Genomic DNA, 24,295 nt, shown 5'->3' on the forward strand with positions numbered 1-24,295 from the left:
AGTTCTGAAAGGAAGGCTGTTGAGCAGTTCTGCCGGGAAATAAATATTGCCTAATCCTAAAGAGTAACCACAAGAACAAACAAGTGTTACTGCAGCCAGTGCCTGCCTCCCACAGCACCGATCCCTGACTACTGAAACAAAAATATTGAAAGTCACCTGAGGATCTAACTGATATTGAAAAAACTTTCTTATATAGTCTGCAGTTCAAAAGTCTGGTAACCACTTCTACCTCATTACTCTCCACGCCTCCAGAAACTCTGGCTACTAGCAAATACATTGTCTAAAAATACACTGTCTCTCAAAAACTTTCTACTAGGTATATTTACAAGTAATATGGGTATGATCTTAGAGTCAAGCAGAAATAACTGCTTATTGTAATGTTTGGATTCATGAGCCTGGTAGACACAAACATGTGGGCCCGTTGCCATCTTATTGCAGGGGTTCCACACTGTTGTCTCCTTATCACAAAAGTTTCAAACCTTCTTGGTGTTTCTTGTAGGCAGCTCCTCTGAGCACAGACTCTTTCCTCTTCACAAAGCAGCCAGCTGACTCCAGTTCCCATCTCAACCAGCCAACCCACTCTTGTGTAGCACTCTTCTTCTCACTGGTTACAGCTGTGGCCTGTTAAAGTCAGGCCTGTTCCCAATCTGTGATAATTGGCCCAGCTGCAACTCCTTAGGGGTAAGATTACTTTCTACACTACCTTTCTTTTCTTATAGTCTATCCCCCTACATGGCCCAAAATGCAGCAGCTAGAATCTATTTGGAAAATTCTGATGAAGATCATGGAATTTTGATACCTTTTCTCAGAGGAAAACACCAAGTCTCACACTAGTTAGCATCCTTTACCATTATGATGTTATGCTGGAGGATAAAGGGTTTGGCTTGAGGGGGAATGGAGGGGGCCAGAAATCAACAAAATCTCTTTACCCTGGTTATTTTTCAAACGTTGGGATGAGTTTGTCTTGTCACTTCGAATGTGCTGAATAATTTTGAGAATCATCCTCCTTGGAAAGAGAACACTTAGGTGTGAGGCATCTGGAAAGAAACACATCTACCATATGTAGATGAAGGATCAATGAACCACATGTGGTGATATGTAGACATATGTATGCCCCACTGGACATGGGGCAAATGTGCAACATGGCCTCAGAACATTTCTGCCTGACACTCCCAACTAGAAATAAACAGCAAAGGTAACAAGGGAGACTCCCAGAAATTCCTTTCTACATGAGTATTATGCAAGCTCTTCAGAAGTTAAGATCTGCTTACCTTCAAACCATAGAGTGAGATGGTAAACCTGAGATTCAGCAGCATATCTAGTTCTTGGCAGTAAAAAAGAAAACACAGCATGGGTTGAGCGGCTTTTCTTTCATTTGTGCCTCTGTATTTCACATTGCATAGAAGGATCTCATTCCAAATCCTAGAACAGCTTTAATCCCAAGCACCTTGTGGCCAAACAAAAGTGCAATCGCCCCCAGGCTTTCAAGGTCAGATTCACTGAGCCCACCGTTGTATTGCAGTGTCTGGAGTGGAAGACACACAGAACATCATGCCCCTCTACTCCCAAAAACAGCAGCAGCCTCACACCACCAGTTTAGCCTTTATTAGGAGGGAACAATTCCCACTGCCCACAGCTCATGCACAGATGAGATGTGAGCACCATGCATGCAACCACCTTGTACACTTCCACCACTCAGCACACAAAAATTATCCAATTGGTGAGGATGATCCTCCGTAATGAAACCAGCCTGTGGGAGAAAAAGAAATGTGAAATAACCCTGTGCTGTACATTCAAATTTCAGCCAAGAGTAAAACTGAAGTAAATGGCAGGAATTACATGTTTGCTATGAGGCATGAAGCCAGAGCTAGAAGAATTGCCTCTATTCAGTGTCTCAGCTTTAGAAACCAGGAGTAGATAAACAATTAGACAATGGGTTTGGTGTACAGTTTCACTGCACTGAGTCAGAAGTGGTGGGGATGTATAGATTAGTACTCTTGGAGAACCCATATTTGCAGGAAGATGAACTGTAGCACCATCAGTGCTGATCTATGAGAAACCTGGCTGAGATTGAAATGCACTCCTTCTCCAAGCCATGGATACCACTTACTTCTAACAACCAGGAATGCCTGCTACAGTTCTCCAATGTCAGCATTAGACTAAACTGCATGGAGTAGTAAACACAGGGAAAACACATTCCACAGCTCTTTGATGGGCTTTGGGGCAGGGGTGGCCAAAGAAGATTTCTGTACTTTAAGGCCTTGGCAAGTACAGTCTTCATCCAGGCTCAACTGCAATTGTGACTGCCACTTTATTCACCAATTTCAGTAGACACTGGCCTTCCTCTAGGTACTGATGGGGATTTTTAAGCAGTTTTCCCTTTCCAGCAACACCCCTCATATGCCTCCAGCAGCCATTCTGGGCCTCTGCAACTGGGCCACTTGCTGTCCTTCCTGTCACAGCACTGCCAGCTGAGGACTCCTGTTTTATCAAAATGCCAGGACTTTGGCCAAAGCTTTTAGCTGCTCCTTAAACAAACCATCAGCTTCAGGTACCACACCTCCAATAGCACATGCTGTAAAAGATAACAGCAGAATAGTATAAAACCACCTTAGCATGTTTGGTGCAACTGTGATTAGCTCTTCTCAAGCCCTCTCTTGTCTTCCTGCTGCTGAACACCTGCAGCAGAAGCCACAGCATCTCTGCAGTTAGTCCTGCCTGTACCTGGGAGGAATAGGAATTTCCCTTTAGTAACATGGCATTTAATTACTGGGGTATACTGTGCTTCACTAATAATTTCCTGGCAATGCAACAGTTGCTTGTCTAATTTGTAGTGCTCTCTCCAGTGTAGTTTTTCTATCTTTAGCAGCCTCCTTATCTATCAGGGGGCAGCTTCACATTCTGAATGAGGCTTGTGAGTGCTGTGCATGGCAGGTGCTGCCTAATTGTGTGTGTTTGTGCCACAGCTGCCAGTGCTCCTCTGTCCAGCTGAGCACGCCAGGGCTCATCTGAGCCATGACTCTGGTCAACAACAGCCCAGAACAAGGGACTGCTTGTTCCACAGTGGTGACAGCAAAACACCACGGGGTAGGGCTGACTGTTTAACAGTTTTTCATGATTTTGCATAGCATAAGTGCTGAACAAAGCACAGTGAGAGATGGATGCATGATGTCATGCATTTTCCAAGAAACCTAGATATTAAAAAATTCATAATAAACGCTTTCAGTGAGTAGGATGCTTTTTGGGGAACCAACTGGGTCTGATAGTGTATTTATTCCATAGTGCAGAACTGCCATGCTGTGTCTCAGAATAAGAGAAATAACATCATGATATAATCTCATTCAGTGGCTTTGGACATGTCTGTATCCTTCTCCCATGACCGTCTTGTTTTTCAGGTGCACTATGAAGGCTGAGGCTTGCAACAGAAATCTTGTACAGACAAAATAAGGATGCAGGCTTAATTACTTCTTGCAGTAATTAGTATAGTGCCATGACAGCACTTGTTTGTAAATTATAAACCTTCATTTAATAAGTAAGGTAAATTTTATACTCATTCTTTGTGTTTCAATGTTGTAACTTGCAGTACCTTTCAGAAATAATCCCATACAGGCAGTTCAGATTGGAATGTGATGATACTTAACATATGGAAATGCTTTACTGATTATATAGTGAAAATATTAAATAATACACTCGATGCCATTGTTTGGGTGAAAAGTGTTAATGTGTACATTACAGGCTGTGAGTCAGGGCACTCACCTTCTAGCTGGAGCTCGCAGAACCCACAGAAGTGAAGTAGCTGCACAAAGATAGTGTTGACTCTACAGCTCATCTCTAAACAACAGATTTTCTTTGGGCTAGGGGATTGCCCAGGTGAGAAACCTGCAAATGAGGAAGCAACAAACACAATGAGGCAGTTGACAGCAGCTGACCCTCAGTGAAAGGGCAGGTGAGTTGTGGTTTCCTTTGGGCAGGAAGGAGTCCACCAGGTGCTCACCTTAATTGGGGTTCTGCTTTCCAAGTCTTCTGTCTTTTTACCTCTCAGGTCGAGATTTTTCCTTGAAGCTGTGTTCCAGCCAGTGTCTCTGGTTTGGAAAGAGCTGTATTCAGCAAGGGCTGCCTAATTCTGTCCTTAAGGTCCACCAGAATCAACAGTATTTTTCTGAAGTAGGACCTTAGAGTCCTCACACAGGCAGGGAGTAGAGCTGGAGCTCAAATAGAGAGCATCCAGAGAACAGAAATGTTTAATAAGAAAAACTAAGGCAAATAAATTCAAATGGGGAGGAAACAAAGGGGGCGGGGAAGGAGAAGGCTAAGTACGTAAAAGACCATAGCAGCAGCAAAGAGTCACTTTGAGATATTTAGTCCAAACACTCTCCTAGGTTTGGAAACCCTCTCTGAATTTCTCAAAGCTGTCTTCAGGAGATCCATCAGATATGTTATGGACAATGCACCATCTTTTGTTGAGATTACTAGAAGGACTTTATGTAAGTAGTGAATGACATAATTAAAAACACAAAAAGCATTCTTAATCTGAGTGAACCATGGGGCAAGGATACAGAGTTCCAAGGGGGCCTTTCCCAACCCTGGAGCTCACTGCTTGTAACCCAAAGGATTAGCTGTGCTGTACAAAGTGTCCATTGTATTCTGCACACACACTGTTCCTGTACATTTCCAGGGTTGCAATGCACTGTAGGAAGTAAATGGCACAATTACAGACAAAGCCTATGGAGGATGTCTTGGAGAGGATTTGAGCAATAAAACATCACACTCTTAATTAGTATGTTCCATGTAGTAAATAAAGATGCTCTGATAACCAAGAGAGGGAAGGCTGTGAAAGCTTGACTGTAAATTTTGCTTAAACAAAGATTACATTTACCTTGTGGGAATATTTCCTGTGAACGGTTTATGCAGTATTAAGAATAGGGAAGTCCTGCAGTTTTGTATTCAGGAGGGAAACTGCTAGGAGAATCTCATCTCTCTCATTTTCTGCTAGAATAAGCTCACCATGCCACCTTTCTTAATTGTCCAATTTCTTTTTAACACCCCACTTTCCCTTCTGCCATAACTCAATTTAATTTAGGTCTGGTTGAGTATTTGCAGAAGTGCATCTTTCCAGCAAGCTGGTGGAAACCCAAGGGCTGTGGGTCAGAGACAGAAGAGGAAGAATTAGCACAGTGGAGTTTCAGCATTCTGTTGCATCTGTTATATAGATTATCCACAGGTAACCCACCAACTAGGATACCTGTTTAATTCTCTGATAACAGAGATTTCAGGCTCTTCAGAAAAGTTCTTCAAGGGCTCTTGTCTCCCAGGAAGCCTGGGACTTGTGGTGTTGGAAGCAGTGCAGTGCTGGTAGTAGTTGTAGGCTGGGGGAAAGTCCCACCTACAGATCTTGCTGTGAAAATAAGCAGGAGACCCAGGTGTTTCCCCATTCAGCAGGTGCAAAGTGAGGCTGAGAGACAGACAGGAGAGAAGGTAGTGCAAAACATTTGTCTCCTAAAGAGCTGGGTTTGGAACACAGGCAGAAGAGGTTTAGTTTTCCAAGGAGGCAAGTGAAGAAGGTTGGTTGTGTGAGTGCTGGAGTGGAAGAAGGCTTGCTCCTTTCAGAGCAGGGCTCTTGGCTAAGAGAAGAGGGAGAGCATCTGGTGCTTGGCTTACCTCCAGTGAGAGGAGGAGGTGAGTCAGGGGCTTGGAAAGGTGGAACAAATGTCTTCAATTTTTATCAGCCTTCTGCCTGTTACCTAATTTAGCTGGTAGCCATCGGTGAGGGGAAAAGCATAATTTCTCAGGGCAGCAGAAGAGGAATGATTTATTGTGCTGGTTGCCATGATACTCCCCAAAAGTATTTTAGGAAACCAACATTAAAATGTTGAAATGAATAAAGAAGTGAGTGATGTGGGACAACATGCTATCTTTAGGTAAAAGCTTGCTGCATTTCTATATTATGTGGATTATTGGGTGGTCTTGTGCTGGTTTTGAATATGTTTGCTAGAAATTGAAATTAAATAGTGACAGCCCATTGAGTCCTTGCTTCTGTAGTAAGCATTTGAGTCTGTCATCCTCCAATCATTGCCCTTTAGGAAGGCTGGGAACACAAGGGTGACATAATTTGGCCTTTTTCCTTTTTTTATATAGGGTAAAAATTTAAAAAACATCAAAGTAACATCTTGGGATTTCCACTGAGATTAAACCCTCAAGTTGTCAGTTATTTTCAGAAATAGTTTATATTCTAGACTAATAATCTCCCTTACTGCAACTTGAGGCCATTTCCTCTTGTCCTTTCACTTGTTATTTGGGAGGTTGACTCCTGGCTACACCCTCCTTTCAGGGAGTTGTAGAGGACAATAAGGTCACTCCAAGCCTCTTTCTCCCCACATGGGAAACTAAACACCCCCAGCTCCCTCTCATCAGACTTGTGCTCCACACCCTTCCCTGGCTCTGTTGGCATTCTCTGGACTCACTCCAGCACCTCAAGGTTCTTCTTGTAGCAAGGGGCCCAAAAACTGGATACAATATTGGAGGTGCAGCAGTGCAGCCTCAGCAGTGCTGAATGAAGGGCACTGCACTCAGGTAATGCTTTCTGGGAAAGACTTATTTCCAGAGCTCAAAGGGAATTACTCTCATATAGCTCAAAGGAGCACATAGGCCTGCTTCAGAACAAATTTTCAGGTAGTAAACTAAACTACTCTTAGCTTAAAAAGAAGAAACCACAGCCAGAATTTACAAAATTGATGTCAAAGGTCTCCAAAACTACACTAAAGGAGCCCAATTTTCAAAATGTCTTTGAACCCGGTGCTCTCAGAAATGGAGAGTCTTGATATGGCTTTGCAGGGACATCCTGGATGATGGGGACACTTGTGGGCCAGCTCCCAGAGCACCAGCTGGTACAGCTTCTGTGCCAAATGACATGCACAGCTTTCCCCCTTTGCCTAACTTTCCTGGAAATAACTGTAAGTTTCTGCACAGCACTTAGTCATGTGTGTGATCATTTCTGTACTTGACTCTGCAAACTGAGCCTTTTTTGTAGTTTGATGACATTTTTCTGCAACTATCCTCTGCTGCAGAGATATGATCTATCTTCTACATCAGGAACTGACTCAGGAGAGGAGAACAGTCATGTTAAATGATGTCACTGTCACCTAGTGTTCCTGAAAAAAACCCCAAGAGAACTCTCTGAAGTCTGTCTGCATATGACACATAGCATCTAAATTGCATGTCTACCACTTAATCCATTCATTGGCATAAACTATGCTGTAAAAAGTATTTGCTTTTAGGGCGTCAGAAAAACCTGCGCCTGGGCATTTCTGAAAATTCAAGGATCAGATTCTCAAAACACAAAGGTCTCCCAGTTCTCATTCTACAAGAAAATTGCTTGGTTGGACTTGAGAGTGCTTTTTTCTAGTTTACATTACCTTCCCATATGGATTAAGTTTTGGCATCTGTGAATTATTATGGGGTAACTCATTCTATCTCCATCAAAGTACCTGGATTTCAGGCATCTGTAGGGTCTCCTTAAAAGAAAAAGGCTATCAGCCTCATCATGTAATCACTGCTCTTGAATCTCCATTACCCTCTCACCCTTATGTCCAGATTCAGATAATAAGTAACATTTTGCCATGAAAAGCAGCCATTTTCTTACTCACAGAGGCCCCACTGCGATGCACAACCACCCAGAAACATACAGAATTTCACCACCTCGTGATGCTGTCTGAAAGACTTTCTTTTGTTCTTTGCAGTGGCTCAGCTGAGAGGCAGAAGAAAAATTGACAGAACTCCCAACTCCAAATTCAGTTTGCAGGCTCACACAAACATACCAACTGCCCAATAGCAAGCATTATTCATCAACTGTACCCAAAAAACCTATCTTTTTGTAATGATTCTGCAAATATAAAATGCTGATTTTTGAGCATGGACTACTCCAGTAGGCTTAAAATATTATTCACCTGACATTATATCTGCTTCAGAAAGCATATTGCAGAAATATCCAGCGTTTTTTGCAATATTTTGCAGTGGTGTTTTCACCTGTGAGTCACTGCTGACTCACAAGCATGAACGTGAATGAATGTTATGCAACTTTTACTGAATAAGCTCCTGGATCAATTCACTCATCTGAGCACTTCCTGATGACGTGTTGGTATTTTCTGTGCTTTTGAATGAAAAGAAGCTTAGCAAAAGTGACAACACGTAATATTCACACATTGCAAAAAGCAAAGAGAAGTTAAGAAACAGAAATAATAAATGGGCAAACCATAAAAGACCAAAACCAACACTGAAACGAGTTTAACCGAGCTCAAAGTAATGATTCTGTGGATTAAATCCAGTGGAAGTGACTATGCTCAATACATGGCTTCTAACTTCATCACTTTCTGCTTCATAGCTGGCAAAACCTGACAGAAGTCTGGTTACAGAGTGAAAATGTAAGTAGTAATTATTCTATGTTTTACCTTCCCATATTTGCTGTACCTTAACTTGAATATTCTCCTTTTCTTTAATAAGCTTTATTCAACTTGATGTTGCACTTAAAGTAAGTTCTTTTCTTTTCTGACCATATTCCTCACCACATAACAGACACAGGACTTCATGTCATCCTTTCAAGTTCTGTGATTTTCTTATGGCAGGAAATTTGCAATTCCCAATATTCTTAAGATTTTACATCAACAGTTAGAAGGCCCTTTACTGGTGCAGCTGTTGATTTATGATTAGGTATCTCAGAACCACTGGGCATCAAACATAACTCCTTCACTTGGAACTTTTTTCATAGTGTGTTACAGACCACTCACCTACAGCTTGGCTCTCAATGAATTGCTCTTCTGTAATGTAGGATGAACAGCAACCTTACAGAAATTAGATAGAAACGTAAAAGGAAGATAAAAAAGGAAATCAACAGCAAAAATCCTGAATGTTTAGTTGTGGGTCACCACTTCAGAGGTCTCACCACAGCAGAAAAGCAGGTCTGTATCTGGAAATGAACCAAGGCACTCTTGTGCCCCAGCTGCAGAGCTCAGGCACACCATGGAGCAGGCTTGCTTGGTGTATTTAGTTGACCACTGTCAGCTTTTGATGATGACCAGCTCATCATTGTTGCAAGAAACTGAACTAGCACCTTTAAGTCCTCTTCTCCTGATTCATGGCTGAAAGAAACTAGAGAAATAGTCTGTTACAGCCTCATACATGGTATTTCTTTGATCACAGCTCTCTGAGCTTGTCTATAAGAAAGAATGCCATGAGCATAGCAACTGCAGGTGTCTCCTGTGATCTGCTGAGATCAGTACAATGTCTGACAGCTAAAGCAGAAACTGAATTTCAGCTAAGAAAATTTCAGTTTTCTGCTCAAAGGAGTGCTTGACTTCTGCCTCTGAGCTTTCCAGTATGGAAGGGGTAATGCCCAGAGGCCACAGAACCTTATGAGCATGTAAGGCACCCCACAGCCCCCAGTCAATGTTGCCACTTAGAAATTCACAAGCATTATTTGCACACACAGTGACTTTGATGATCCTGTGGATAGTGTCATTGTGTTCTCCCAAAAAATCCATTAAAATTGATTCAGTTTGCATACAATACCATTGCTGCTCACTTCTAAGGTCTAAACTATCATTTCATGCTTTGTGATGGAAAAGGACTAAGCACTGAACAACAAATGTGCTTCCTTTTGTTTCTCAGCTTTCAGCATTTTCCACAAAGATACATTACCCAGTGAATACCAATTCCCTCAGACCAGTGGGAGGAAGCCCAGTTGGGACTCTCCATTTTCCTGCCCCTTACATTGCCATACTGGTCACTTCAGTCTCTACTGCAGAAATGAACAGCTGAAAAAAAATAAAACTTTCAATCACTGTTCAATGCAAGATTGTGCTTACATTTATATTAAACTCTCTTTTCCACAGCACACACAATAGCACAAACTGATGTATGCACACCAGAGAACACAATCTCTTTTGTGTTCTGAAATTATTAAAATACTTCTTAAATGTGAGATTTTTTTTCTCTTTCAGAGTTTATTTTCCTAATTATACTTTTATCACTGCCATGCCAATACCTTCTCCCATTTTGTGTGCAATCATCAGTTACAACAGCACACTGGGCAATATTCTGGCATTTTGGATTCCTGTCACAGCCAGTCCAGGGAGGTCAGTAGCAGATCACACTGCTTTCACTAGAGCTTACAGTGCCTTCTCAGCCCTCCAAAGCTTCTTGCTGTGTTTCTGAAATGCCAAAGTTGCTGACTCAGAGGTAAAAATGGCTTCCTGACTTTTTTAATATTCAAGCCTTACCTCCACCCTCTGCAAAAGTATTGCCAAACATAAGCCACTAGAGCATTTTTTTTTAATTTATCAAGTCTAAGATGCTTTGTAGGAACTGAAACAGGGAGAGCAGCCATGTGGCCTTTTCCTGTTCTCATACAGAACTTCCTGAGATGATATAAAATAATGTTACTTCCCTGAAGTCCACAGAACTCGGGTGGCTTACACTTCTTGTATCTCACTCACTGGATCTAAAACAGAAGTGTCTGAAAAGAGAAGAAATTACTGAGCAAACTCATGCAAGAAAAGTGCTGATGAAATATCTGCTACTATAAAACTGCATGTTTAGATCTTATCATGTTCTTCAGAATAGTAAACTAATTTCTCTCAGATAAAATTCCTTACATTTCCCACTCATAAAATTCTTCCTTTAGATGGCCCAATTTTGCACGTTGCAGTCTTCCACTATTATTTGGTTTACAGCAAACTTTTAATTGGAATAACAGTTTTTGCACCAGTTATAAAAAATGTTGCTAGAGCTCAATTATTTCTTTCTTTTGGCCATGCCATCAGTCTGGCATTTATAGAAGGACTTTGTTCTATTCTGTTTAAAGTTCCTGTTAACAGAGTCCATAAAACTATTTTAATTTCACAAAGCACTTTAGAGTTTCTTGTTCGTGTAAATTAAAACAATCAGCTATTTTAGGAAGGGCAAAACAGGGTGGATTCCATGTAAAATTATTCTGCTGCTATGCACTTGTAGCTAAACAAAACTCTAAATGATGTAATACAAAAGCAATAAATATTGAAAACCTCTGCCAAAAACCAGGCTGTATTTCTTGAGTGGATAGAAAATAGTGCCATAACAGAGGGAAAAATTCTCACCTTAATCTAAGGTAACGACTGAAGTTCCTTTCAAAGCAGACAGACCCCGTACCCCTGCTGCTTGCAGGGAGGTCATTTACGGTTGGTTCCCACAGCTGCATTTGAGATTTGCAATCCTGCATTGAAGCCAAAGCTGGTCCCACTGGGCAGCTGGAATCATGTCCAGGTGACAATTACACTTACTGCAGCACACCCTGCTCTTGCACATGCAGCGATAGTGACTTTCACACTAACTGCGTGCAAGACGTTACTTTTTCTTTTTTTACTTCTAGGGAGCTACTAGAAAGTCAGAAGTGCACATTTGTTCATAGTTATGATTTAAAAGAGAGCAATCCATGAACCCTAACTGGACTACATAAACATCTGTCGAATATCATTAACTTCTCTTTTGCATATAAAAGCAACCTTCACATTACTCTTTCCCAAGTGAAGAGGGCAGCTCACAGGGCTCACACAACCAGAGAGAGAGCAAGTTCTCACCCAAGCAAACCGCCTCCCCTAATCCCCCGCCCCGCTGCGCCACGTTCCCAGCCCGCTGCTAACCCCAGCGCACACCGGCAGAACTACGGGAGAGCCCACGGACCATGGGGAACTTGGGTACGGCCGCTGGCTTTCCTACAAAGGCACTCCTACACAACAGCAGCTGCTATCAGAACAAGGCTTGAACCCAACACACCATCTGAAAAAGAAAGCCCGCCCCTCTCCCGGCCACCAGCTGTACCAGCCACTGCCCGCTCACAGCCGTCTCTGCCATCGGGCCCGGCTGTGCACACGACGCTGCGCCGCTCTCCGCTGGCCGGAGGAGCCAGGAACGGGGTGAGCCGTGTCCTGCCTGCCCACGCCATGAACACCAAACACGAACAGCAGCGGATTGTCCCGCACAGAGCCCCCGCCACGGGGACACGGCGGACGACGCCGTCCATTACGAGCACCTGCCTGAGGGCTGCCTCGCGCGCCATATAAGGGCCTTCCCCATTGGCCGGCCCGCCCCGAGGGGGCCGGGACAGCCAATCACAGCTCTCGTCTCTCCCGAGGAGCTGTCCCCTCACGGCGGGCGGGCGGTGAGGGCTGCGCTGAGGGTGGGAATTCCCGAGGTCTGCCAGCTCCGTGTCAGCGCCTCTGCCCAGCCGGGGACTGGCCACACCGGCCCCTGCGACCCCGGGGAAGCCATTGCTACACAGCCGGAAAGATCTCGACCAGAACAGCGCCTGACGGGGTGAGAGAGCGTCGAGGAGAGGCGGTAGGAGAGGGGCCCAGTGGCGCTGAGGAGGTTGGGTGGGCTGAGGGCACAGAGAATAGCAGGGAGCCTCTAGAACCCCCCATCACAGCCTGCTGGTGTTTGGCAACTAGAACAGCCCAGATCTCCCTTTTACAGTACATTTTCTGTTCATTGCCCTTGATCCCAGAGTTAAGACTGAGAACTTGTGCTTAAGTATTGCCTTTTCCTCATTTCCCTGAAAATGGCCCCTGTTTCATCTCAAGCTGAAAGAGCTGCCGGGTTTCTTCTCTGAATCTACTACTAAAGAACCACCAGGTAGGTCTGCTTAAGCAATGCTTCACTCTCAAGAAGAAGGTTAAGCTTGAGCACAATATTTCTGGTAAAGATGTTTTCCACTGAATTCCTTTTTCATCTAACAGGTAAGTCCCAAATGCAACCTTTTTATTTGGAAATTTGTTAACATTTCCTGTAAATCTGCTCAGAACAAATGGTATAGTATGGTATAGTTGCATCAAAATGTTCTGTCTCGATTCAGCATCAAACCACATCCTCCTGCACTGGGTGTACCTTATTTCTATCTTTGCTACAGAGAGAGCACCACATGCTACTCTGTTCTGAGCAGGAATGGGAGGACTGTGGCTGGTTGCCCCATGAACCTGGCTCTGAGGGGCAGTGCTGCATGGGAACATAAATTCCATTTTTTCACAAAGCACAGTGGTAGCATAAGCAGACTTTAGTCCTGAATGTGGTATTTTCACATGTATGAAACCAACTTCTTGCTCAACCTAACACCTAAACTATTTGGGTTTCTGGAACAGGTGTTCACTTCCACTCACCCTGCCTCAAACTCCACAAAACTTTTCCTCTAGAAAGAAGGGCTTCCAAAGCCCTGATCATCTCTGTCTCAGAGAAAAAAAAGTCTTTACTAAAGACATGAATTTCATAGGAATTACTCTGGAGAAACATGTTCCAGCAAAAGCTAATAGGTGTTCACAAGTGCTTTCAGATCTCCATTCAGATGCATTTCTTTACTTTTACTCAGTAAGTTACACAAACAACTCCTTGATTCAGGCATTAATCTCTATAAAACTGGCTGAGCTGTATTTTTTACAAGCAGAGAATAATAATGAAACCCGTTCTTTGCGTTTGTACTTTTAAATAAATATTTTTAAATAATTTAAATAATTCCGAGGCTGCGGAGTGCTATAGTTGTGACAGGAAGGTGATTCCAAGTGTGTTCCCTGGCAGTTGGTTAAACCTGTCACAACCCATTAAAATCCACACGCGGCTCCATCTGTGGAGCTGCGGACCAAACCGTGCAGCCTCGCTCCTTCCTGTCACTTGTACCAGTTCCAACTTCACCACGTTTTCATCTTGTCAAGTTCAGCGCCTGTTAAACTGTCCCTCGCAGTGCAGCACTAACACGGGCGTTACCGAATCGCTCGCCTCCGTCAGAGGCCCGGGAGCCAAAGGCGCGGGAGCTCCCCGGCCGCGCCCGGGGCCGGCGGAGGGGTCCGCGCGCGCCGCCCTGCGCGCTGCGGCCGCGGCGGGGGTGGAGGGTGCCGGCCGCGCTCGCCGCCAGCCAATAGCGCGCCTCCTCCCGTCGGCGGGCGCTGCCCCCCGCGCGCACCGCCCACCTGCTGGCGCGGGCTGCGGCCCCGCGCTGACGTCACGCCCAGATGTTCCCCAGGCCGCGCCCCGCGGGGTCCGGGCGGCTCCGGGCAGCGATAGCGGGGAGCGCCGGGTCCGCTGTCACAGCGCGATGGGAGGGCTGCGAGACCGCATCGCCAGCTCATTGCCTTCTTGAGAAAACGGCACTAATACATGCTCCGAGCAACAAGCTGCCAGTGCCAGGATCTATCTGCTGTTCTTTTTCTCTTCCATTGGACCGCCAACGCTTTTTCGATTTAGTGACAAGCTGGGTGTGATCGTCACGAACAAAGTGTGGGTTTGATGGCTGCGATATCAGCCTTTACTCCTACAAACCGATCCTAAGAAATAAGGGAGGGAAAAGTCTGCTTGTGTAATCTTTTTAAAAAGGGAAAGAGCGCTGTTGTGTTGGTTTTGGTTTTTTTCTCTTTTTTTTGTCTTCGTCTGTTTGGATTTCTTTTTAAACTTATGAAAAATGGCAACAGCAGCATATGTGGATCATTTTGCAGCAGAGTGCCTTGTTTCTATGTCAAGTCGTGCTGTTATCCATAGTCCCAAAGGGGAGCCTGATCCCCAACCTGATGCAGCAATACTTCCTTCATCCAATGGAGAAGATAGACGGGAAGTCAGAGAAACCGGGAAAGACAATGGATCATCATTACTTGTGGTAGCTAGTATTTTAGCAGATCTGAACCAGCATGTCCCAAACTCACCTGCTCTAAGGACGGAAAAAACAGAGACGCTTGATATAACAGAACAAATACACATTTCTATTGCTCCTAAGGAGTTTGGGGAAGAAAGTCTGTCTTCAGCTGGTAAGAGCGAAGGAGAAAGAGCAGCCACACCTACTAGCCTGGCTGCAGTAACTGAGCCAAGCCCCAGACAAAAGAACAAACGCATAAGAAGCTGGACTGACCCTGGATCACCCCAGAAAAAGCACAAATGCCACTATGTGGGGTGTGAAAAAGTTTATGGCAAATCTTCCCATCTTAAAGCTCATCTAAGGACCCATACAGGTTAGTTACAATCCAGCCAGAGATTTATTTGTTACAGCTTGGTAATTAAAATGAAAAACAAAACCAAACAAACTTTTATTTGGCCACTGTTATGGTTTCACCTCTCGGAACTCAAGCTCGGGAAAACCAAACAGCAACAACAAAAAAAAAACCCCTCTGGGAATAAACCCTTACCGGGCATAGATTCAAAGCTAATGTTGCCCTTTTTTATTAATGTCATAGGGAACGGCATGCGGGTCACCTGTGTGGATTATACCAAGCTGTAATTTTTAGCTGCTGGCCTTCTTGTTCTGTGTGTCTTCTACTTCCCTTTCCAGTACTTCTTACCTCTCCATTTTTCCTACTCCCTGCTCCAGTCCCTCTCTTAATGCCAGCTTATCACCTCCCATGCAGGTATTGGTACTCTTGATATTTTTAAATTAAATGTTCTAGAGGCACCTACATGGCTGTGTATCTGTTTCTTTTTTCAGCAGACACTTTGTGGAAGCTAGAGTAAGCAGAAGGTAGATGAGAGGCTGAACACCAGTCATAAGGAGACGACACCATGAGTGAGGAGAGAGGGGGGTATGGGCAGTGTCTAAAACGCTTTTGGCAGCTGGCTAGAAATAAATTCAAAAGAAAAAAACATTTGAATGCAATCAGTAACTTGTACTCATCGGTGTTCAGTGCTTACTTCTTGGTGAAGGCTGAGCACTCTTTTGTTGCTACTGTAATTTATGAGACACACCCACAGAAAAAGTGGAAGTCTTGCAAGCCTTGAGAAAGTTGCACTGAAAGTATTAGGAGGGCCATCTTGAAATAGGCCCCGTGACTTGCCACACCTCATGCCTCTGCCTGGTGCTGGGAAACAGGATGGCTTCCAGTCAGAAAGGGGACACCAAAAATTGAGGAGTCCAGCCTCTGCTGAAGGCACCAATCATAGCACATGTGCCGAGGCACCACACCGACTGGAGCAGACTTGTGCAAGATGTTCCACTGAGTAATTTCAGATGGCAATAATTTCAGATGGCAAATTAGTTTACTAAGATGTATGGTCAGTTCTCTTAAAAAGAGCAGTAAGAAAGAGATCCCCAGAATTAAACATGACATAACTCCTGAGCAGTTTTAGCTCTGAGGTGTCAGCCTCACCCATGCTGGCCTTATTTTCAGAGTGCCTTCAGCTTTTCCTGTTGCCTTCCTGAGATAAAGTAAGAGCCAGTCTAATTTGACGGTATGCTTTGCTCTCTGTGGGAGAGAAGAAAGCCCCATCAAATTTGAGCATATGGATGGACAATTCCCTATGGCACACAGCCAAAGGAACAGCGTGTTCCTGGCACCCCAGGCAGTCTGTCCTGCTTTGCACTGTGCAACTGCTTTTTGCCGCCTTGGGAGTTATACAGAAAAGGTGTTTCCACTTGGCTTGCAGGGAATTGTCTCCATTAATTTTCAGTTCTTTTGCATTCTTATTGCTGGCATTTGCCATTGTCCTGAAAGGGAAAGATAAATTTAGCAACGTTTCTGGGTTTCCAAACCAACCAGAGACCAAGAAGGGGAACTCCAGCCCCCGATAAAGAGAGGAGGGCTTGGCGTGCCCGCCCTGCGGGGAAAGGAGGGAGGGCAGGGCCGGCGGGGAGTGTCGCTCCAGGCTGCCGGCAGAGCGGAGTCATTCGGGGACGCTGGCTCGCCTCCAAGTTCTCTCTTTTTTTCTCTTTTCCCTTTTTTTTTTTTTAACTCTTCATTTCCTGTATTTTTTCCAGAACCGTAGGGCTCAATAGGTTATTGCTGTAGCTAATGGCACTAAGAGAGCACGTGTGTGTCTGAGAGCTAAAAGAAAAGCAGGGAAGGGACTGTTTTTGCCTAGGGAGTGGCAGGACCCTCGGGGACTACAGCTTCTTTGTTTTCTTTCGTCTCCAGTGTCTGTGTGGGAAGCTTTAAGCAAAGCTGCCAAGTTTCCCTCCTCACTGGCAACAGGTCTGGCTCTGTTTGGATTGAGTTTTAAACAGGCTTAAATGCCTCTTACTCTCCTTGCAGAATATTTTCTAAGATGTTTGCATTTTTTTCTATCTTTAAAAGAAATTGTCACAGCCTTGAAAAAAGTTTGTAAGACAATAAGAGTTAAGCTAACAGAGGAAGTGATCGCTTTCAGCACTGGTAAATGATTGTTCTTACAAACACTTATTGCTTTAGAGTGAGGGCTTTGGGTCTTCTCTGCTTTCTATTCATCCTGAACTAGTCAAGTAACACATCAGTCTGCCCAGCTGTCAGATAGATAGGGTGATGGCTATCCACCTCACAGAGCAGTGGTGAAAGTGCCCCAGGTACACATGGGAGCTGCTTTAAACACCTATCCAACTAACTCCCAACCATGTTTGCTAAGAGTGGTCAAAACTTCTGCTATGGAGCAGAGCTTATTCCATGTGCTGTAAGACTAGATGAGCTGGTATTTAGGGGGGACCTGAAGGCTGAGGACAGCACTGCAGGCTAGAAGATAACTGATGATCATGCAAGAGATACTTGAAAAGAACAGTTTATGGTCTGCTCTAGAAACTTGCCTGACTTGTCTGCTACTTTGCTGAAAAAGTAAAGGTTTTGGTCTTCATGTTTTAAGGAAGGATAGACCAGATCCTTGAGCTTATGTCAAAGAGATACAGAGCCTTCCAAGTACTATTGTATCAAATCCAGCCCACATTGATAGGGACTGAGAGCTGGTATTATTTTCCAGCTGTTTGGTGCTCTGTGTGAAATCTTTCTGATAATTATAGCCAGATATCAGAGATTAAATACATGAAGTAAAAACCATAGTGCAGAGGATGCTAATTCTCCTATTTAAAGCAGAAATACCAAGATGGAAGTGCCAAGAGCATCTGCTTTTTGTCCTTTACTCAGTGTGCAGTATTTTTTAGTAGTCCTATTAGGACAAAATGTGCTGGAGCAATCCACAGTTTCTTGTGTGCTTTTTTGGTATATTACTGGTTAACCTGTCTCAGCCTTATGAATACTTCAGCTTTATTGCCCTGGAAACCCTTGAACCAGGCAAAAAAAAAAAAAATTCACCAAAATCTTCTCTGTTCTCTCCATCAGCTTTCAAAGTTCCCATCCCCCTGTGTTTCTTTTCATGTTTATGTTTTCCACTCTAGTCTCTCACTGAATGTCCTGGAGTTCAACATGATCATCAGCCACAAAGCCCTTGAAGTTTTAATGTTTACCAGAAGGTTATATTTAGTGTCAGTGGGTAGTTGTCAAGTCCAAATACTTTCCTGTGGATCTCAGAAGCTCTGTTGTGGTCCACAAAGGCAGCAACCCCATTCATCATAAGCTATACTGACCCCACTGATAAAAAAAGGTTTCACTGATGCATGGGTTTTAAAAATCCTCTCCACTGAGAAAACTCCTGAATACAAAGGACTTACAAAAATCAGATAAATAATTCACATAACAGAATTCCCCTTCATCTAAGCAGATTTTCAGCAGAAAGATCTGGACATTTTCTGGAGTTACTGGAAGCCAGTTAGTCTCTTGGTGCACCAGTGGTAGAAGGGAGACAGTACAGGCTACAACCTCACAGAGCCTTGTCCAGGACCACTGTGTTCTGAAAGGCTGTAGAGAGTCCCAGCTTATTACACTATATTACATATCTATACATCTCTATGTATGCAAAAAACAATGGCATTTTGAGCAGGAATCACAAGAATCTTATGTATTGCAGCTCCCCACCAAATCATTGTGACCTCTCAAGATTTTAGCCATCTCCATTAGCACACCATCACCACCAGCAGTGCAGAGAAAGCACAAAATAAACCTTCATTTAACTCCTTTAAACCATCCTTCTAAACTTACTAGTTCTAAGCACTAAGCAGCACATCATAAGACAGAAACAGCTTTTTAGTCTGTCATCAGAATTAAATGAGTCTGCACAAATTAGCAGAAGTTAAGGAGAAGTGGGCACCAGTCTCAGGCTGGAGTCTTAGTAATTGGTATTTGAAAACAATCTGAGAATAAAGCAGTCAGACCTCGCTGTGACAAGAGCATAACAATTAGGCTGGACAAACAGGAGGACTATATGGTCTGTGTTCAGGCTGGTAGAGGCCTTTATGTCAAGTACAAATTACCCCTTTTAAATAGGGGTTTGGATTCCACTTTCAGTTCTAGTAAGTTTCATTTGCTTACACTATGTTAATTCAAAACAAAACAGTAAAGCACAGCTTCCCTTAAGTTCTGAATAAAGATGCCATCCCTGTGTGTAGAAACCAATTAACCAATGAAGGGAGCAAGTTTTTCTATCATAAAAATAAACTTTATCTTTCATTTTAGCACCTGCCAATTACCAGAAACCTAGCTAGTTAAATAAAAACCCATGGACTAGACCTGGCTGAGGTTTCTTTTAACCTGTCTCTAGGCACACAGTGACTCTTGAAGGTGCATATATGTATGTGTATAGCAGGTAGGCAGTGTTGGTGAAGACTGAAGGCTTTGCAGGAAAAGATTACAAGAGAAGAAACCCAATATAGGGCCTTCTGTGCCACTCAAGAGCAGTGCAAAGGAGGACTGCAGACAGCTCTTGTCTACAGCAGCATGAAATAAGTGGTGCTGGTGCTTCAGTCCTTCCTCATGAGCTGCCAGTTTGGCTGCTCCGCATACCAGGACTTAGGGGGAGCTGCACTCCCTCTGGACAGGATGCCAGAGGAAATTGAAAAGGCCTTTCCCCAACACAGACTTCCCAAAGGCAAAAGGAAAGACTAAATGAATTTGTCCCTCTGCATGTTGGGCCTCCTGGGTTTGATTCCTTGTGTTAAAAATTAGAAACAACTCATAGGCTCTGAATGCTTCCTTCAGTCTCAATAGCATACACCCAGATTATCCAGAAGCTGCAAGGTACATCTAGGCTGCTATGTCTCTTAAGTGCCTTCCACCTCCTCACTTTGCTGAGTGCATCAAAACATTTTCTGTAAGTTTTTTTTTCTGAGATGGGCCCAAATGGTGGCTTCTGGACAGATTCAAATATCAGCCTCACAAAACAGTTGTCGTTCCAGACTAAGGCATCAGCCTTCTTTCTCAGTGTTAAGAACTTCAGCAGCCTGCTACTTTTTTTTTTTTTGAGAACTGATAATCTTAACTCTTTTAATAAGCCTGTATTTTTAAAAACAATATAGATTTTCAAAGCATTGTTTGTGTTTCCTCTGAAAGAGCTCTGCAACTCTTTTCTTACTTCCTCTAAGAAAATTTCAACATACAAAAAAAAATCAGTAGAAAACAGAACAACTTCCCTCAAAGTCCTTCCCGTACAATGCAATTCTCAAGACTAAAATTCTTATTTAAAAGTATTGATTTTAAACCTGGATCAAACAATCTGTGTTCATTGAAGAGAACAAAAAATATATATATGCTATAAGTTTCTTAATGTAAAAGTCTTTGAAATAAACACAGGGCATAAACTTATTAAAGAGTGAGCAAATTTTAAAACATGTTTCAAAAGGACCTGAAGCCAGGAAGAAAAGTAGAAAAACTCCTACTCACTCCTTTTACGTGGCCACTTCAAGAGTGAATAATAGATACAGTTAATTCAGCTGCAAAAGAGTTAGGGCTAAATTAGTCACGTGGAGAATCCAGCTGGATGACATCTGTATTTACCACACACTTGATTCATATTAGCTATTAGGGGGAACTACCTCTCCTGATGGTTATACAGGTTTCTCTGTGAAAGGCTGCCCTTTATTTGCTTTCCCCCCTCTTTCTCCCCAGTCTTTGTGGAGATATTAATCATGCAGAAGACACAGAAATGAAGTTTCTGGTAACAACAGAATTGGGTATTGTAGGTAAAAAGCATTTAAAGTAAAACTGTGCTTATCATTGTTACAACTATGTGTCTAATGAAAAATCAGAAACATCACAGACTTCTCTTTCCACAAATTATTTTTCTTTTAGCATGGAAGTAGGACATAGGTCCAGTGTAACAAATCCTATTACTGTTGGAAGTAGTGAAGATGGATGACCCTCCATTTGTTTTCCTCATGCTAGACACTGGTAGTAGGACTTTCCTTCTCAGTGGCAAGACCTAGGTCTTGCATAGTTGGGAGTAAACTGGCCAGCAAGGTTTTTAATGAATGGACAGTTGCAATTGATTGCTGTGTTTGTATAATAAATTAATCATAGCCCTCTGGATGAGTGTTCAGAATGATCTACAGAAGACTTTCCTGAAGCAGCATTTCTTTGCAAGACACTGGAAAGTGTATGTGACAGAAGTTTTGCATAAACAAACCTTTTGGTAAACTGGAATTCCTTATGAAACAAACTCACAATTGGATTCCATCTGAAAAGAAGGCACCTTTACCATTTAAAACAACTGTTCCATTGTGTTATTGTCTGGCTGAACATGCTTATGGCACGTCCAAGACCAGAAACCTGGAACTTGTTTATATTGGACATGTGGTTTCTAGTTCTGTTTTTTAAGTTAAGCATGTTCCAACTTCCCCCCACCCCCTTCCAATCTTGGATCAGCTGTCTGGAAGTTGGTGCTGACAGAGCCAAAAAACTACTCTGCTGTTCAAATGCAGGACAACTTTTGAAGGGTCCTTTCTGTAGAATTTCTATAGGTATACTTTTTTCCCTTTGTTACCCACTTGGCTTTTATGAGGTAGATTTGCATGGGCAGTGAGATCATTATCTTGCTGTGTTCAGTTTAACAATAGCTAGACAATGTGGGTTATTTAAGTGCAGGCACTAAAGTCAGACACACATATCCTGTATTTTTCAGGTCTTGCAGATTCAGCAGATCTTACAGGGCCTCCACTTAATATAAAAGAAAAATTGTAAAAGTTCAGAGTGCCACTGTTGTGGTTACTTGTAGAAAAACGACCTCAGAAGCTTTTTTGCAGCCTAAACATAAAAAGCATTTACTAACCAAGAACTTGGCACAAGTCAAATGGTATTAAAGTAAGCATATCCTGAAATGACCTCTAGTGCAAGGAAAAGATTTGCTGTAATCACTTACAGTCCTTTTGTAGTGCTCTCAGGAAATATAGGCAAAATACTGGTGACTGGGTATCTGCTGATGTTACAGTCAATGGACCAATAAGCTATCTTAGATTTATTGCACACTATATTTCTACCAGACCACTCTCTATTATTTGGTTATAAGTTATATGAGTTTTTGGAATAGAGGACCTTGAAAAAGTCATATGAAAGAATGCTGTTGCTGCTGCATGTTTTGCCTCTTTCCATCTGCCTCGGTCCTGCAGCTAGCTGGAATATCCCTTGACAATAAAAACCCAAGCAGAATGGGCATGCTAGTTATGTCCTTACTACCTTCAACAGTAGCTTTTAAAGCTGGTAAAAGAGAGCAGCAGAAATGCTAACTCTTCCAGAGTAAGATCAGGTGAGGTACAGCAGCCAGAAATGACGTATTGAGCTTTTTAAAGTAAACAGCTGTCAGTATTTCCACTGCAGGAACTTAGAATGGAGGCAGCTGATAAAGATTTGTACAATTTTCAGATGTTTCCTGCAAATTTGTGGTGAAATTAAGAGCTGTTTGTAAAAAGATCAGGGAAATATTTATTTTGCATTTTCAGGGTAAATAAATGAAATTACATTGGTACAAATTTACATAGTAAACTGGGGCTTTAAGACTATTTTACATTCTTGCAAACCTCCCAGTTGAATATAGTGCTTTCCTACATTCTTAATTTAGTAATTTAGGCCTTATTCTGCTATAACAAGTAGAACAGAGATGCTGCTAAAACCTTACAGAACCATGGAGTAATTTTTGTTATTTATATGTAGGGGCTTACTGAATTTGCAATCTCTTTTAAATGGCAGCAGAAGGACTGCAGACAAGCATTAATACATGAGGGCCATGGCAGTTTTGGATTGTTCTGGTGATTGATATATTTTCCAAGCCCTATGTGAATTGTGCGCAGCTTTCTTACGCTTTCAGAGCACTGAAAGCCCCTCAAAGTCAATGAAAACTTCCATTTGCTGTATATATGGCTATACAAGCAGTGCCAATAGAATGTTTAGCCTGACTATGTAATAAATTCAGGATTTCTTTGTAAATATGTCTTCTAAATTCTCCTAACATGGCCAAAACAAAACTGAATTTCTTAGATACCCCAGAGGATTACTTTCAGACAGGATTCTCATTGATACGTATTTCCCCTTATGCAAAGATGTACCATATTTACACCTTCTATTTCCCCCAGCTTTCATCACTGAAAACTACTGAATTCTTCTCACTAGCATTTAAGAATTACTCAGACTGGCAACATTTGGAACCAAATTCTAGCTTAAATAGAAATGTATGAGCCAATATATGAGCAACCAGAAAAGCAAATGCTTTTGGAATTTATAGGTACCTCTACATAGGTAGGAGGTACCCTACATGTTACTAGCATAAACAGATCTGTAAGAAATGTATCATGTAGAATTTGATCATGGGATAAAGTAATTCTAATTACTGGTTACTAATTTTAGTTGATGCTAGGTATGAATTTAATGGCATCAGTTTTACTTCAAGCTGTATGATGTGAGGTAAGACTAGCTAATCACCTACCACTTGTCTTAAAAAAAAACAACTCTCAGTGTTCCTAACAAGGAAACACACATGGGATTTTTTAAACACAGAATCTTGTGTTTCATTGGCAAAGAAACCTCTTCCTAAAGCACCACCTGCAAATATAATATGCATATATATAACATTGCATTAATAATACACATAAAAGTGGGTTTGCACAGTTAAATATAACTTTTAGTGAGCCCTGACTCTGATTCTGCTGCTCCTCCATGCGCGGCTGAGACTTTGAAAGGGGAATTGGGCTGCTGCAACTTGGTAGATTAACTCAGCATTGCTCAAATAGTGGAACCTGGAGGGAGAATTCTCCCTGTGCCCAAAACCTCCAGCTCTTACCCGAACTGCAGAATCCCTTGCATTGTTGCTAAGGTAAGTTTTCAAATGACGTCCAGAGTTTGTAGGGGGTCTGAAACAGTAAGCTTATGAGGAGCTTAGCCAAAAGTTGTGGGAACAATGTTACTCATCATTCCTTCAGGTACTCCACAGCTTTCTTAACATTTCACCTGCAAACGAGTTTAGATACCACACAAGATCGAGGTAATTACCATGCTGAAAGATTTACACCAGTTTTCCACATTTTCCTTCGGCTTGAGTGAGTTTTGTTGTGTTGGCATCTCCTTTGAGTCTGCAGGATAATATCATTAAGGGCACTACCTCACTGACCAAATCAGATATGATTTAAGCCGACATCTGTTGAAGCTTGGAGTGCAAATGTAGCAGTGTAACTCCTGGGGAGCAATTT

At 42.7% G+C, this 24,295-nt stretch overlaps 1 protein-coding gene and 1 long non-coding RNA gene across 3 annotated transcripts in view; one reads left to right on the forward strand and one right to left on the reverse strand.

Moving 5' to 3' along the window:
• Window positions 1–1,588: 1,588 nt before the first annotated feature.
• Window positions 1,589–13,844, reverse strand: LOC108961981 (uncharacterized). Of its 2 annotated transcripts, XR_007778465.1 has the most exons (5): window positions 13,780–13,844; window positions 3,995–4,082; window positions 3,757–3,879; window positions 2,611–2,724; window positions 1,589–1,750 (listed from the first exon to the last, which is right to left on the reverse strand). It is a non-coding gene; the product is annotated as an uncharacterized LOC108961981 (long non-coding RNA). The 2 variants fall into 2 exon arrangements; XR_001990404.3 differs by lacking the exon at window positions 13,780–13,844 and having other exon boundaries at window positions 3,995–5,189.
• A 166-nt stretch (window positions 13,845–14,010) lies between these two features.
• KLF13 (KLF transcription factor 13) overlaps window positions 14,011–24,295 on the forward strand; it is a 33,030-nt gene continuing 22,745 nt past the window's right edge. The window contains exon 1 of the mRNA XM_009089859.4: window positions 14,011–15,011. Coding sequence (XP_009088107.1) covers window positions 14,471–15,011 — 541 coding nt within the window. The 5' untranslated portion in view covers window positions 14,011–14,470. The remainder of the gene's footprint in view (window positions 15,012–24,295) is intronic.

Source organism: Serinus canaria, chromosome 10 (assembly GCF_022539315.1).
Source record: "Serinus canaria isolate serCan28SL12 chromosome 10, serCan2020, whole genome shotgun sequence".
NCBI lineage: Eukaryota > Metazoa > Chordata > Aves > Passeriformes > Fringillidae > Serinus > Serinus canaria.